General features: G+C 37.8%; 1 protein-coding gene across 1 annotated transcript in view; it reads right to left on the bottom strand.

Moving 5' to 3' along the window:
- Window positions 1-17,018, bottom strand: part of LOC145989952 (putative pyridoxal-dependent decarboxylase domain-containing protein 2) — a 56,034-nt gene that overhangs the window by 11,079 nt on the left and 27,937 nt on the right. Inside the window, exons 11-13 of the mRNA XM_083125490.1 lie at window positions 10,504-10,608; window positions 3,603-3,767; window positions 1,378-1,618 (exon numbers count right to left, since the gene is read on the bottom strand). Coding sequence (XP_082981616.1) covers window positions 1,378-1,618; window positions 3,603-3,767; window positions 10,504-10,608 — 511 coding nt within the window. The remainder of the gene's footprint in view (window positions 1-1,377; window positions 1,619-3,602; window positions 3,768-10,503; window positions 10,609-17,018) is intronic.

The raw sequence follows: 17,018 nt of genomic DNA, 5'->3' as shown, positions 1-17,018 counted from the left end.
TTTTACATATATGTTTCTACAATTATTCATAAATGGCATAGGAGACAGTAAACACTTACCACAATAAAAAGAAAAGTCTTATATTTCGAGGCTAGTACTGTAGATCGAACGAACGAAGTCACAGAAGCGTTGAGGCAAAGAATACTGACGCTCGCGTCCGTACAGTGTTGCCAGAGGAGCACTCTGATGCCAGCATCAGCATTCTGTGCCTCTACGCTTCTGTGACTTCGTTCTTTCGATCTGCAGTGACAATGAGGTACTAGACTCGAAATATAAAACTTTTCTTTTATTGTGGTAAGTGTTTACTGTCTCCTATGACATTTTTGTTTATCTGCCTTTCTGGTACTCTTTCTCATTCTATTCCTGTATATTTGTATGATTATTGTCACATTAAAATGAATACGCTCAAGGGTGGGAGACTCGAACGAGTTTGATCAAGCGAAAGTTGTCCCATGCACCAATTAACATGTGGTTCAGAAACTTGGACAATGAGAAAAGAGATGAGGATATGATGCAGGCAACAGAAACTAGATTTTTTACAAGAACAGCAAATAAAAAATATAATGATGATAACAGGAAAATGGTGAGAGCAGAAAAACTACAAGATGGACTGCAGATACAGGGTGACCCAGAGATGTATACCCATTTTGGAATGAACATTACACAGTTAATTGGACACCAAACTGTATTATTTTTTGTTGTATAGTGTGTGTCATCTATTGCATATTTATTTTACATTTATTTATTGCAGTTACCATGGAGTCGTGGCCGGTGGAACATCACGTGTTCACGTATGATGCCTATGTTGCAGCTCAGACGTTCAGCACGTGGTGGTGTTTTTGGAGTTACAGTGCCTGTGGTTCGAAACTGCTTAACCCATTTTAAGATTGTTTTGCATGTTGGAACTACTCCATGCCGCCTTACGTGGAAGTGCCAGCAGAATAGCCTCTGAGCTGCAACCACTGAGTCACCGTTTCTCACATAGGCATCATACGTGAACACGCAATGTTCCACCAACGACGACTCCATGGTGACTGAAATAAATAAATGTGAAATAAATGGCAATATATCACACACATTATACAACAAAAATAATAAGAGTTTGGTGTACAATTAACTGTATAATGTTCATTCCAAAATGGGTATACATCTCTGGGTCACCCTTTATTATGGCACATGAAATGAAGATGATGAAAAGGGATGAAAATACAGTGCAAGATCACAAATAAGATGGAAAAGAAAAAATGTCAGTCAAAGGAGTGAAAAAAAGAGTGGGGAAACATGGAATGCTGGAGATGAGAAAAATTAGGGGCTTGATCTCAAAGCTTTTTACCCATAAAATATTATGGTCGTTAAACTTCAACTCCTTCCACATACCTATAGAGAAAGCTGCATCTGTACTCCTCAGCTGCTCCACCAATTCTGTATTGAGTTTGTTGAGCTCCTCTTTTGCCTGGTCCGTCAACTGGTCATCCTGTGGCATTGGCCAAGACTCGGGAACGTAGCGGACTCCTCCGAGCCCCGCCCACTGAGGCATCTGCACCGGTTTCAACCGAGGAGAATTAGTCACGAGCCGAGTGAACGTTTCCTTGTGACGCACTGTGGCTACGATGATGTCCTACAAAAATAAATCAAATCAATGTTGAACATCAGCAATTTTGATTGCAAAGCTTATGATTTCGGAGGCTATAAAATTCCAAGCCAGACATCCATCGACATCATTATTTCCACATTCAGGCTAAAAAACACATGGTCTGTTCTCGTCTGCTTTTAACAAAGGCAGAGCCAAAATTATTGATTGGTTTGGTTTATTTTACTTCACTTTTCTGCCACTTCTGGCTAATTGCGAAGAAAGGATGCGATGATGAAGGGATAATCACAAAGAACACCCATGCATATGCCGGGATTTGAACCCGGGAGCTCTGGGAACACAGAATGCAGTGCTAACCACTCTGCCACGGAGGGTGTCCGAGCCGTTATTACTCTGAAGGAATAATGATACCAGTTCAGATATTTTTAGGAAGCTTTTAGACCACAGTAACAAGCAACTAGTCACCAACAACAAATGACACATGACATGTGATAAAGGGGTTTCACACAACATGAGAGCCTCCGGTTCATAAAAAAGCATTCACTGTGCATGTGAAATCAAAAGACCGAGGCAGCTTTTTAACTACATTGGGTCTGATGAATGCAACAAGAAATCTTATTTTAAAGTAACGCTCATAGTATGTGCCAGCATTTTGATAAAGCATCTCATCTTCAAGCTTCCTAAGATCAACTTCAATGTTACTGTATAATTTATACAGATTAAACAACGTTTTGGCAGACCATTTTATCCACTTTTCTTTTTATTATCAATAGTGCCTGTAGTTTTAGGTAAGTAAGACCTTTCCAATGGGAGTGTGGTATCATCATCACCTTGTAATCAAAGGGTCCTGGGTTTGATGCCTGGTGGAGGCACTTAGTGGTTCAGAATCCACTTTAAACCATAAACCCAGTCCCAATTAGCCTATCTATGCATAAAGTGGAATTCAAACTACTTCAAATATTTAGGTAAATAAATATTTTTCTGTGTGTAAATATAGAGCCTACAATTAACACAAATTCTGATCTTGATAACTAGAGTCGACATACCAAATTTTATTTCACATAAAAACACATTATTTTCCAATTTTTAATATGTAAATACTACATATTACGTAACACATGTTACCATTTTTTTTAAAATTGTCTCAAGATTTACCAGAATGGAACCGAATTATTGCAATTTTAATAGCCTGGCAAGGAGCTGGACAGCAATCCTCAGATATGGTGCAGTACATCTGAAACTCTAATTCAAAATTCAATATAAAGTGAACCAATCACAATTAAGAAACTCAGAAACTATGGTACTTAAGTTCACACAGAAACTCTCTTACAAATACATTCCATATGTTGAAAAAAATCAGTAATCCTAGACAAAACTTGACTGTTATATGTAAATATGTCAACATGTGCAATATAATTTCAAAACGTTGCCAAATATTTTTCAATTTTTAACACCAAAAAATTCAGGCCACAATTATAAACTGTTAAGTCCTTCAGTTTCTTCTCAAGAGCCCTACGGAAGCTGAGTGAACATTGTGAAATATCAAGTTATATTTTATTGACCTGCCAAGGTGAGAAGTGTCGTTTTAAAATTCAATAAAATTACAATAAATTAACACAAGCTGTCATTTAAACATAAAATATATTCATGATAAATGTGGTAAACGCAGTTTAAGTATTACCTACGTGAAGTTTTGTGTTTCCACATTGCACAATTGGATAGCTATTTTCTGATTCATTTCGAAGGTTCACTGCCTTCATTCACTAAGGGTACGGCATCTGGAGCGGAGAAGTAACAAAGAAGTGATGCACTACCATCTCTGCTACAGATGCTGTACCCTTAGTGAATGAAGGCAGTGAGCCTTCGAAATGAATCTGAAAATAACTATCCAATTGTGCAACGCGGAACCACGAAACTTCACGTAGGTAATAACAAAATATACTCCGATATGATGAGTATCCAATATATATCTGAAAATATCCTAAAAAAATTAACATAGAAGAGAACTTGCCAGTTGCTGCTCTAGACAAGATACAAAAACCTCCATTTCTTCTAAGGTAGGAAACTTTTCGGCTCCTATTTCCAGAGGGCTGTAACGGAGGACCACGCCGCTGCTCTCCAATTCAGAAATTTCAATTGGAACTTGCGGGGCATCTCTCTGAAGGATCTGCCCCAGCTGGAAAATACAGAAACAATTACTGATTACATCAATGAATTGAAATAAAACTTACAAGGAGTTAAAAAATATATAAACTGTAGTTTCACCTTTCCGATTGTGAAATGCATAACAGTTACGACGTTCCTTGTAAAGAACGTGGCAGATTTATCTATGCAACTCATATGAACTGTGGCAGAATATACTACGAGAAACAAAAGAAAATTCTGTACAGTTTTCATGGGAGAGTCAACACTCCACAACAGAATAAGGAAACATTTTTTGTACTCTTCCCTTCTTTCTTATTTGTATCCTTCAATTCCTTTTATGCTTTCCTTGCCTGTTTTCTTTCTTAATCATGTCTTGTACTACCCTTTCTCTCCTGTTTTTGCCCTCGTATTTTCCTTTACTCCCCTCCTTTATTTTACCTGTAGCATTCTTTTTCTCACCCTTATCTCCATTATTTTATTTACTTTCCCCCTTCTCTCTCCTCTCCCCCCATCCTCTCCACTTCTAACAAAACCCATAAACACAGCATCATGCAGACTTTGCTATATTCTACTTCAGGAAAATACATTTCGATTTGATATGAATTTTGCTATTTAGCTTTGCTTTTCTGCCACTTTTGGCTAATTGTGAGGATGCGGACGAGTGACGATATCATGAAATTGATGAAGGGACACTCACTAAGGACACCCATGCTCAAGGTGAGATTCAAACATAGGACTCCTGGTGCCATAGCATGCTGTGCTAACCATTCTGCCATGAAGGTCGGTGACAAAAGTTCTTGAATCGGACTTGCACTTACAATTTTTCCTTGCAGGCATACATGACGTTTCATATAAAATTGTGTGCACCCTCGAAGTAGAAACTAACGGAGTGATTTTGTTTGCTCTTCTCCATCAGAAACGTTATTCATTGATTAATGCCACTGCTGCACTCATAGCACCATATCCTGAACAGAGCATCTATAGTCTACAGCATGGGAACATGGAAGACGTAACATGACATGGTCGTGCCAGGTTCAACTATAGCATATTAATATGCATAAGAATAGATTTATCTCAATACAAATTGAGAATGAGTAACATGAGACTGTATATCGGTATACACGTGATACCTCCCAGGGCACGGGAAAACATTAAGATTTGCAGTAAATTAACAAACTCAGGACTTACGTGTTAACATCTAGGTTCAGAATATATTTATCTTGATTATGCAATTAAGAACAACATTTTACATCATAACGAAATGCACTAAAAATCATAGTAACAGCAGCACAAAAATTATCACATGAACTTCCATTAATCTCGTAACTTCTATTCCAAGATTCATATCTATCAGGCGGGATGATGTACTTCAGCAGACTGTTCATACGTCCGGGAAGGACATGTCAATCGCCCCCTCCATTGAGAAACAAAATCGACGACGACTCGTGGAAGCACTCACAGTCTAGGAGATTTTGGATTCAACCTTATAAAAGTATTTTCCTCATGTCTGGAGAACAATTAAAAATCTTCAAATTGTCGAAATTTACCTTGCACACTTCCTTACGAGTTTTTGTGTCCAATAACACTGCCGTGTAGAATTTCACTTGGGTAGCTATGAACGGTCCTGTCCACAAATAAAACAACTTGGAAATGGTTCGGTTAACAGCTGAACTTGGACGATGACTTCTTAGCAGCACCAGGTCATCCTCCTTCAACTGCAAAGCATGGCACTTCTGCTTCAGTTTCCGCCTCTGCACAGCATATCGTTCTCGTAACCGCACTTGAACAACCTTACTCTGCCAGTCTCTCTCACCTTCTTCGGATTCGGGCTGGAAATTTTGTACAATCTTGGATAGAACTGCACGTACAAAACAATTTGTAATTGTTATCAACCAATGAGGCAATGTTGAAGAGCCTTTTCTCTTTGTTCCTTATCCAATAATTCACTGGAGTCAATCTTTTCCCTTATATCCTCTAGCGGTGTAGCCCATTTATCGTAGCTAGCTTCAATCCTCCGGATGCTCATTTGCTTATCAACGGAATCATCAACATCTAGCTTTTGCTCAATTGGCTCTCCATCCACCATTAGATACAACTTTCTATGCTTGAGATTGATCTCTGCTTCATATTTCTGCAGGAACGAATAACCCAATAATAAGTCTGAAGGCAAATCCTTCACAACAAAAATTTGTAAAGGTATGGTGCTCTCAGCAATTTCCAGCACGATTCTGCACTTTCCCACAACTCGAGTTCGACTTTTTCCAGCGAAATCAATAAGTCGTACCTCCGGAGTAGCTTGTAACATGGCCCGTGGCAAATTTTGCTTTATTTTCTTCCAAATCTCGAGACTCAGAACAGATATTTCAGCTGCAGTGTCCACTATACAAGTGATATCAACATTTGCTACACGTGCCTTGAACTCAGGCGCTCTTCCGAAGTTTTTAGACTGACTAGCCTGACACAAATTGTAAAGAAACTCACTCTCTTCATGATTAATAACAAACACCAGCTTCAGATCATTACTTACAGACTGGGAATTATTTTCTGCAGGCCCCAGTTCTATCCGAGACCGCCCGACATCAGAAGGGGACGTTTCTATGCCAGGCGTGGGGTAAAATCCCGCACCTGGTCGAGATTTGCTCCATTCTCCCAGCAAAAATTTCTGGTCAGCTCGACGCTCTGTTGCTGCTCGTTACTAGGGTACGACACTGCAGCATCTGTTTGTAAGCCACTGCTCGCCGCTTGGAATCGTGGAAAGCTACGACCTTCCCTCAAAGGTTCACTGTGCTCCGGTGAAGATACACGGTTCTCATTTCGTGGTCTCTCACAAGGTTCGTATCTGGGAGCAGCATACTCACGTCTCTGCCTATTTTGGCTTTATTTTCCTGTAGTTTACGGTTATTACAAGCATAAGAAAACAGTTTTTCTTTGTGACGTTTCAGGAGAACACACGCTCCTTTCATCAGACATTTATTTTCATTTTGACTAAAGATACAGTTATAACAATGGTTAGTAATTTTTAAACAAAAAGAATCTGTTATATAATGGATGTTGTCAATGTTACATTGTTGTTTTCTTATGCTTGTAATAACCGTAAACTAGAAAATAATTCTATAATGCAAGCAATGCGTACATACAAGAAAAACTACTATTTTGGCTTTGTTGACGATAACAATTGCCGTTTCTATATGGGCCTGCAGGGCGATTTTCACGGTAATTATTCTGCCTCTGGACCATACGAACCCTCGGGTTTCTGTTTGCCGAGTTGCCTGGAATATCTCTGTTGTTCTGGTGAGTAGGATTCTCCTTCCTCCACGCAGTTCGCCAAGCATCCTGCTCTTCCGCTTGCTTGTATCTCTTAACAAAATCTGCAAGCAAATCAACAGTTACGGGAGCGTGGGCCATACACAATTGCTTCACTCTATAAGGCAATTGGCCGATTATGAGGTTTACCACCTCCTGCTCTGTGTAGTGGCTACTCAGGTTTCTGTAAGCAGAGTATACAGACCAAACATATTCTTCCAAACTATTGTCATTGTTTTTATTGTACCGTTTGGCCCTAACGGATGCCAACTCCCTTTCTTTTGCCTCTGAAGATGCAAAACGCCTCTTAAACGCCCTACGGAAATCTGAATATGTGTGGAAATCATTCTTATGAGAGTAGAACCAATGATAAGCCATGCCCGTTAGCAAACTAGGAATAATCTCCAGCCTGTATCTATGCGGGATCTGAAGGATCTCAAGGTTGGTATCTAATTCTTTGAGATAAATCTCAGCCGAAGTGGCTATAATATTTCCGTCGAATTTCCGCATGGAATTCAGGTCAGCCATCCGGGGAGTCATCCCACCACGCGTAGCATTGGTTTTAGATTTTCTTTCTTTTCTCTTTTCCGATAAAGTCGACTCGCTGCCTGAAGAACTGGAAACAATCTCTCTGTGGCGTCTTTTTTTTAAATGTGTACGGTTTCGTTGCCCCGAAGAGACCTCAGAATGACTAGGAGACAGTAACCTTTGAAAAGGCGTGCCCAGCTGGTCCACCCGCGGTAACTCTGGTTCACCGGAGAGTGGCAATTGCTTAAAGTGGTTGAAATTTGAGCCACTTCATCACAAAGATTACGCACGTCTGAAGAAAGCTTCCCTTGTTTGGATTCCATATCATTTTTCCACTCTTCAGCATTCTCTCTAGGACCCTCTGTGCCTTTAAGTTTTTCCGCCACAGTCTCTTCAACTCGCAAATTCAGGTTTTTTCTCAGCTGATATGCCATATTGGTCACCTGGTTGTCCAACTCTCTGGACATTTCTTCTCTGAAACCGCTCTGCGTTTCACTGATTTCCTTTCGGAACTCCTCCTTGGTCTGCTCAGCTTCTTCCCTCAACAGAACAACTGTTTCATGGAGTTTAGATTCCAGCTGCTGAGAATTTGACTGACATGCTTGACGTAAGCTCATCATCTCAATTTCAAGGATTTCCTTCAATTTCTGCTGTCCCTCAGACATTTGCAGAGTCAGTTGTTCGATCCTCCGTCCCATCTCTGAATTGGACGCAGCGAGTTGTGAACAACTATGGGCCAGTTTCTCCTCCATCCTTGCTTCTAGCCGGCACTCAAGAGTTCTACTACTTTCTTCTAGTCTTAGTTGTAAACTGTGCTCCAAGATATTCATATTTTCCTGAAGTTTATCCTCTAACCTCCTAGAGTTCTCATGTAACTTAGCCTCCAAGCTATCAGAATGTTCCCGCATTCTAGATTCTAGATTATTAGAATTTTCAGTAATTCTTTCCTGTATTCTAAGTTCTAGATTACTAGTATTTTCAGTAATCCTTTCCTGGATTCTAAGTTCTAGGTTACTAGAATTTTCTGCCATTTTAGCTTCCAGATTGCTGGAATTTGCCTCCAGCATTCGCTGCAATGATGCGAGCAAATCAGTAGTAACAGGAACAACAGGAACTGCAAGTTTTTCTTTGCATGCGGGACATGTTAATTCACAAGGAGAATTACTTTCCTTTGGTGACTTTAGCTTTGCACAATTTAAATGAAAAGTATTGTGACACTCAGTGCAAACAAACGTATCATCAAGCCTTGATGTAGTCTCACAGCAAAACACATGAACTGTGCTTTCGTCAACATTTAACGCTTTGCTTCCACTTATTAATACTTTCTTTTCCATTGTTGCGCATCAAAAGTTCTGAGTCAACTGCAAATCTAAAACACGTTACCAAAGATTAACGTAACTAATGCACAATGTGTTCGCGGCCCCACGTTCTGTGCACCAAATTATTGACACGGTCATGCCAGAGTTAACCATATAATATTATTAATAGTTATAAGAATATATTTATCTCAATACAAATTGAGAATGAGTAACATGAGACTGTATATCGGTATACACGTGATACCTCCCAGGGCACGGGAAAACATTAAGATTTGCAGTAAATTAACAAACTCAGGACTTACGTGTTAACATCTAGGTTCAGAATATATTTATCTTGATTATGCAATTAAGAACAACATTTTACATCATAACGAAATGCACTAAAAATCATAGTAACAGCAGCACAAAAATTATCACATGAACTTCCATTAATCTCGTAACTTCTATTCCAAGATTCATATCTATCAGGCGGGATGATGTACTTCAGCAGACTGTTCATACGTCCGGGAAGGACATGTCAAACAAAACTGTTTCGTTTGATCAATGATTTTTGCAGTGAAGCACATCAACCAACAGGTTGGTGATAAAGATCAGCGCTGAATGCCAAGCATCTAGGTTCAATCCTGATTGAACTCCAATCGTCCATTAGCTTTCAAATCAAATCTCTGTATACCAGAGGTTATTTCGAAATAAACCAATTTCCGTTTAGATATGGAATCATCTTCCCCCATTGAATTTCAGTGAAAGTTCTGCTTCAATCATCTTAACATAAGGTAAAGTTCCCCATGGAATGGAGGCACATATAGGGGAAATGTGGAGGTAAGCCCCCACACAATCTAATCTTGGCCATTTTTGGAGGTGATGTGATCAGCAGCATGCTCCCCACCTTTAACCCCTACAGACTAGATCACTGTGGCTCATCTTAACATACATTTGCTCATATTTTTCATTCTAAGCTGATTCATCACAAGATAATTTTTTGAACCGACAAGCACAGACTGGTACATTAATTGAAAGACTCGGGAGTAAAACATGGTAAAATTTTGATCATTACTGAGTGGTGTTGGGCAAAATATCATGACAATATATTGCAATATTGAAAAAATATTGTCCAGGTGATATCAACTAGATGATATATCATCACAATATTTTGGTGATATAGATCGTGTTGGGAATATATCATCACACTATTTTGGCAACATATCTTCACGATACTTGGCGATATATATCGTGTTGGCAAATTGGCCACATATATCATGGAGACGAAATATAGCCGATAACACAATACGGACAAAATATTGTATCGTATCGTGTCTGACGATACTTTCTTGACGATATATTGCGATATCAGCCATTCCTATTACTGAGTTACAAAGTAAAAAGAGCCATACTTCAATTTTCGCATGTAACTGCCGTGTCATGCAATTTGCATTGGACTCATTGAACCCTTCTGAAATTCATAAACACAACACGAAAACAATTAATTTACAGTACTGCTTCTAATAACCTTTCCGCTTAAGAAAATCAGAAAGACCACAATGTCGCCATTTTTTATTCTCGAACCCTTCAATTTATGTCATGTTTACCCGAAGATAACATGTTTTCCTCCAAACTTACCCATGAATTAAGTTTGTCGTAGTATGGAGGCACACGGGCACCTTCTTCCAACCTCTCTGGAATGAACTGGAACACCACAGAACAGGCCACCACTTCAAATAATATCTACATAAAAGAGAAAAATATAGGTTTAAAAAAATGAGACGCATCCCCAAAACCAACAATAATAGCCTCCCTTAACATTTAGCTGACAAATAGTAATGTTAGTCAACATTTTTGCATGGCACCACCATTGTCATTAATAGGGGCATGCATATTTCGTTTATGACGAAAACACGAAATATTTTATTGGGTGCCTAGAAGTTATTTTCTTTATTTTTCTAAACACATGTGTATGTTTTTCAGCCGTATTTATTCGCGAAATAACGCGAAATGAACGGGAAAACGCGAAATGAAACGTTTTACACGAAATTAATAGTTTATTAACGAAATATTGTTTTTTAATAAAAAATCGCATGTTTTTCGTGTTAAAACTATTATTTTTGCTTCCGCCATTTTGTCTTTTCTTCGTTCTCTAAGAAGAGTTTAAGATGCCAACTCTCATTGGTCCAAATCTTGAGTGCACTGGATAATGTGTTCCATTATGATTGGCTCTCATACACGACGCCACCCCAAGAAACCTCGAACCATTCTCCTCACCCCCTCTCGTTCATTCATAATCTTGCGAGTAGCGTGAATGTGTTGTTTGTTATTGTTCTGCGAGATTTGGTAGCGTAAGAAATTACCATGCCGAAAGCCGTGACTGTGTTTGATCGGGAGCGTGAATTTGCTCATGAAGGCTTTTATATTTTTGATAAAGTAAAATGGATAATGGTGTGCAAATTTTGTAATGTTCGAATTGACTGGAAACGTAAAGATTCGTGCATAAAACATATTCGTGAAAGTGGCTCACATGTGAAAAACAAGAAGACTGCGAACAAGAGCGTTTCACCAACAAAGCGACAAGTATCTCTTGGAGAATTGGCACATAATGCGAAACAAATTAAGAAGGACAAAGAAGACTTCATTATGTCGACAGTGAATGCCTTCGTTCACGCAAATATTCCATTGGAAAAGCTCGATGACCCTGGATTACGCACATGGATGAATCGATACATCACTGGTGAGTACAAGCTTTCGTGTCCATTTATTTACTTAATCGTAATCATTCCTGATTCTTATTGGATATTGTGTCTCGTGAAGTAAAATATATTTAGGACAATTAATATTTCGTATTTGATGGAATCACGAAATATGAAGAAAAACAAAATGTAATAAGGTGGAAGATCGATGTATTAGCCGTAAAAAGATCTTACGATATGCGTTTTGTATATTACGATGTAGTAGAAAGTGTTACGATCAGCAGCAAAAAGACAAGAAGTCATGTGCGCACTAAGTTTAAACTTTGTTACCAGTGTAAGGATGTGCTATTTTTAATTTTTTAAAAAAAGGCTTGTTTTGTTCGCCTAAAATACGTATCATAGCATGACGTCATTCCCGCGGCTTCCTACGATCTGTTTTTCTGATGTTGCAGCGTCACAAAAAGCGTGGTTTTTCTGATTTTTCCACAATTTTGTCACCTGGGAGAATATTTTGTTCATTTAACATGTTCTTCAAATATATCGCGATTTGTAATAATATAATGTATTTCTCTTTTTATTATGCGTTGTCAATCATTTTCATTTGAAGGAAAACTACGCATCATGAATAACGTCTTTCATGCAGCTTGATGCGATCGAATTTTCTGATTCTGTGTCACAAAGCAGCATGGTTTTACGGATTTCCCGTTAATTTTTTCATATAAAAGCTTTTTTTAACATGTGACTTCATGTATTTAGCATAATCTCCAAATGTATTTTAGCTTCGTAATAACGTAACTCGGATTTCTTTATTGTTTGTCAGTCCTGTTTATTTGAAGGTACTTGTTGTCACGGTAAGAATAAATTGTAAATATACAAAATTTTCCTTGTTTGAGTTTTGTTTTAAGCCCACTTTGTGTCCAAACCACTATGTGACTCCAGTAAATATATGAGAGTGGAAAATTATTTTGTTCTTTACTTAGTTTCTTTTGTGCATTTTTCATTCGTGTCCAAAGGAGGGGGGGGGGGGGTTGGTGGGGGTTATAACCCCCCCTTGGCCCAGTATTCCTAAAGAAAAGAACATCAAATGCAGGAAAAGAGGCAAACTAAGGGCTGACTACTGACTTCATTTGATATATTCTGAGATTAGAAAAATAAACCACACGTGCGATTGCATTATCATTCCTTTTTTTTTCAATGTATTCTAAGATTAGAGGGGATGAGGAACGGAGGGAAGTGATGTGAAGAAATTCCAGCCATAGTTTATTGTGAAAATTGGATCCACAGTTATAATTATTAAGAAATAATATCTATTGCATACTAATAATGTAAACAAATTTTATTCCAAATTTATTACTATCATAATTGGTGCAATGCATTTATCATCTAAAGATAGTAACTTTTTCCGTAAAGTGACAAATATTTTTTTAAAAAAATTCCTCATTGATGCCTTAACAAGTAACAGCAAGTTAATTGTAGAGAGCAATTTAATGGATGTCAGTTGAAAATGTTTAAATTTTCTTCAATCAGGTCAGGATCCCCCCCCATTCCTTAAGCTGCATGGGTTCTTGCAAATCTGGCAAATATATGGAATTTAGAATTGCAGAATAATTGGTAACAGTTTCATAGATCGGAAACACATTAAAATCTGATTTTTTGTGATTCGCATGGTTCGTACTTACGAATTGTGTATTGCGGAACATAGTTCAAGGTGCCATTATGCTTTTTACACGAAAACAATGTCAATTTTTTACATTCTGAGTGCCTTTTTTATTACTTTCTTCGCTTCCGGAACACACAATATGGTGGGCACATCTTGACTCATGTTGTGGCTACGGAGTGTTTCAACCTTCTGCATCAAAAATTACCTACTGTCGTGTTCGTCACTAGTGGAAATTATACATTATGCACGGGTAGCTGACGTATAGCCCCATGAACCATTTCCGATAAGGTTAGGTTTGGTTATGTTAGGCAAGCATAGTAAAAAGAAGGGGGGGTTGAAACACTGACAGGGGCTTACGTCAACAAATGTACGCAGCATCCGGTTGTCGTAAGGCAAGCAAATGAAAGGGCAATTTTGCGTTGGTGAGATTTCTTTTGAAAAATACATCATTTTCCGGTCAAATATATTCCACGATTAAAGAAAATACCTCGACGAACGTTGTAAACCTTGGAGAAACTCATTTCTGTAAGTAGTTCCTTGTGTAAAATTGAAGAAATATGTCTCCGATGTATGAAACTGTTACCAAATAATTTTACCCTGTATTGTTGAAAATGCAAATTGCAGCCATTTTTTGCAGTAAATCTGTTGTATGCTAGTAATCACTTGTACATCGAAAAATTCCTCCCTAATTTTTCAACATTTTTAGAACAAAAATGCAAAATCATCAAATACTTCACTACATAATTATTATTACATCTTTGCAAGACTTGGCTCAAGATCAGGAGTTCTGCACTATTCTTTAAGTTTTATACATTTAGTGCACTGAAATACTTAGTTACTCTATTTTGTTAGTAGGAGCATTACACGAGAAGTGGTCTAGATATTCTATAATTCTATATATTTGTATTTTAATCCAATATCATGTCTAGAACCTTAAATTTTTTGTGTGTAAAAAGTTACCCACATTATGCTGGAATGCTCCTGATGACTATGGCAGGTCCTATTCAAAGCTAGGCTTGAAACCGCATGCTAAAAGGTTATTTTTCCTTTTTATGACTGAGTTTCTTCAACTACATATTCAATATCATATCATATTCAACATTACATTGTCCTAACAGAGGGTACTTGATTTTCTAGGTGCTGGTGACTTACCACAAGCAAGAGTTTTGAGGCAGATGTATGTTCCAAAACTCCATGCTGAATATGAACAACGTATCAAGGAAAACATGAAGGATGTTCCTGTTGCTATTCTCTGTGACGAAACAACAGACAGGAATGGAAGATGTGTTTTCGTAGTTCTTTTTAAGATGTTCTTGGCAACATCGACAAAACTGTATGTTGCGGGTATAAAAGTGTTGAACAATGCTAATGCAACTGAATGTTCAAGGGCTATTTTGGACATATTGCAGAAATATGAAATTGCGTACGATAACATTGTGTGTGTTGTTAGTGATTCTGCTCGGTACATGACAAAATGTGTAGATACTTTAAAAGTGATAATTTCAGAGGATTTGTTGCATGTGCAATGTTGGGCCCACAAGTTAAATATTGTTGGGAACTTCTGGCCTGCCAACTTGACAGAACTTAATGAGTTCATTGCCAAGACGAAATCATCGTTCCTGAACACCAGAAAAAGGAAACATGCATACCTAGAGTTTCTGAGGAAGAAATATCCAGATGGTGAGAAGGAAGCAAAATTATTTCCATCTCCTGTGTTAACCAGGTGGAATTCGTGGTATGGTTCTGTATGCTATGCCTGTGAATATCTAACAGATATTGTGGAATTTTTTAGTTCCTATTGTGAAAACAGTCCTAGTGCAGAATACTTTAAACACCTTTCCAAAGACACTGATGTTGCCACAGTAATACAGGGCCAGGCATTTTTTGTGGTAGACCATTCTGCTGTGAATTTTAAACTTATAACTACACTTGAAGGTTCGGAATATCCATATATTCATAAACTACACCACCAACTACAGGATCTAGTGTCACAATTTGGTCAATTAGCAGAAGGTATTTTCTCTGACAGGCTTGTGGAGTGTTTAGGTATACTAAACACAACACAAAGTGCATCGGTAAAACACAAGTTATGCCTTACATCAGAAAAATGTAGAGGCAAACTTTTGCAGTTGATTTTAAATGACCCAGCCAAGACCTATATATCAACTCTTGGCAAGTTGTTTGATAAAAGGTCAATTTCGATAACTAAGGTAGATGATAACTTAGCAATGCTGTCCAAAAAAGTTCCATTCTTCAGTAATGTAAAGAAAGAGAATTTTCTTAGTGGCTATGCAGCTTTGCAAAATAGTGTTAAAGATGTACAGGCAGGGCACAATGTGGAAACAATAGACATCCTGAAGGCACTTACGGATGATCATCCAGAATTTGCTTTTGCCTCCATAAGGGCTATTTGGGTACCTGTCTCGAATGTCGATTGCGAACGTGCATTTTCTGCATATGGGTGTGTACATTCAGATAGGCGGACAACTTTGAAGCCAGAAAACCTGGAGCTTTTCACATCACTTTATTTCACCCAAGATCTCCATTAGGATCAACAATTTTATTGTGAGCAATATATGCATGTTTTTTCCCTGTCAAAGATGCTTTTTTTGTAATTATTAATGTGGACAAATTTTATTCTGGGAAATGATTATTTTTCTTTTGTTAAATAATTTGAATGATTTTATATGTTGCCACAAATTATTTTGTGAATAATGATTTATTTTTTTTTACATCAAGGAGGCTCTTGTATACCTGTTAGCCATACATTTACTTTGTAATAAATGTAGTGTTTCTTAAATATAAAGAAATTTTCTTTATGTAACTGTTAATGTGGACAAATTTTATGGTGAATAATAAATATTATATTTTTTTAGACAAAGAAACTTTGCATGGACAATTTCATTTTGAATAATATATTCTGTATTTTTTTTTTAATCTGGGAAGTTTTAATAACTAACGCTTAGCATGGGCAATTCTGATATGTAACTCTGAGCATGACCAATTTCATTTTGAATATTAAATGAAGTTATTTTGGTAAGTGTCGTATGGGCACAACGTATTTCTTTATTTTTACAGGCGAAATTACTTACGGAAATGAGTTTCTGTAGCATGTTGAAGGTCCGTGGAGGTGTTTTCTTTTGTCATGGAATCTGCGTTACCGGGAATTCATGTGTTTTTCAAGAAAAATATGTCTCAGACGCACAATAGATGTTCCTCTTATTTGCTTCTTCTATGTGTACCAGTTGGTGCGTACATTTCATGATGTAGCTCCCTGTCAGTGTTTCCAACCATGCCATTGTTTTCGTTGTATTGGAACAAGTTTTTTAAATTATGTTCACCTTAACTATGCTTGCCTAACTGAACCTAACCTAACCGGAAATGGTTCGTGGGGCTATCCATGAATGGTTTCTGGGGTAGCCCCACATACCATTCGCGGATAGCTCCACGAACTATTTCCAGTGAGGTTGGGTTAGGTTAGGCAAGCATAGTTAAAATTGAAAAAAATAAAATCTGTTCATAGTAGGTAATTTTCAGTGAAGAAGGTTGGAAACACTGCATACCCACTGATGATGCACAATGCAACTCAGGCAGAGCACGCCATATTGTGTGTTATGGGAGCGAAGAAAGCAAGAACAATAATTACTGTTAACATGAAAAATGCAAAAGGCGACCTTCAAGAATCTTTCGCAATGCAGGATATGTAAGTATGAATGTTAACAATGCCAAAATAAACGAGTGAGAGGTGTTGTGCCAATACAATACTGTTACCATTATGTTTTTTTTACCGTTAG

Source organism: Lepisma saccharinum, chromosome 7 (assembly GCF_977018435.1).
Source record: "Lepisma saccharinum chromosome 7, izLepSacc3.1, whole genome shotgun sequence".
Lineage (NCBI taxonomy): Eukaryota > Metazoa > Arthropoda > Insecta > Zygentoma > Lepismatidae > Lepisma > Lepisma saccharinum.
The sequence above is the reverse complement of the archived record's forward strand: the minus strand, read 5'-3'. Positions and strand labels throughout refer to the sequence as shown.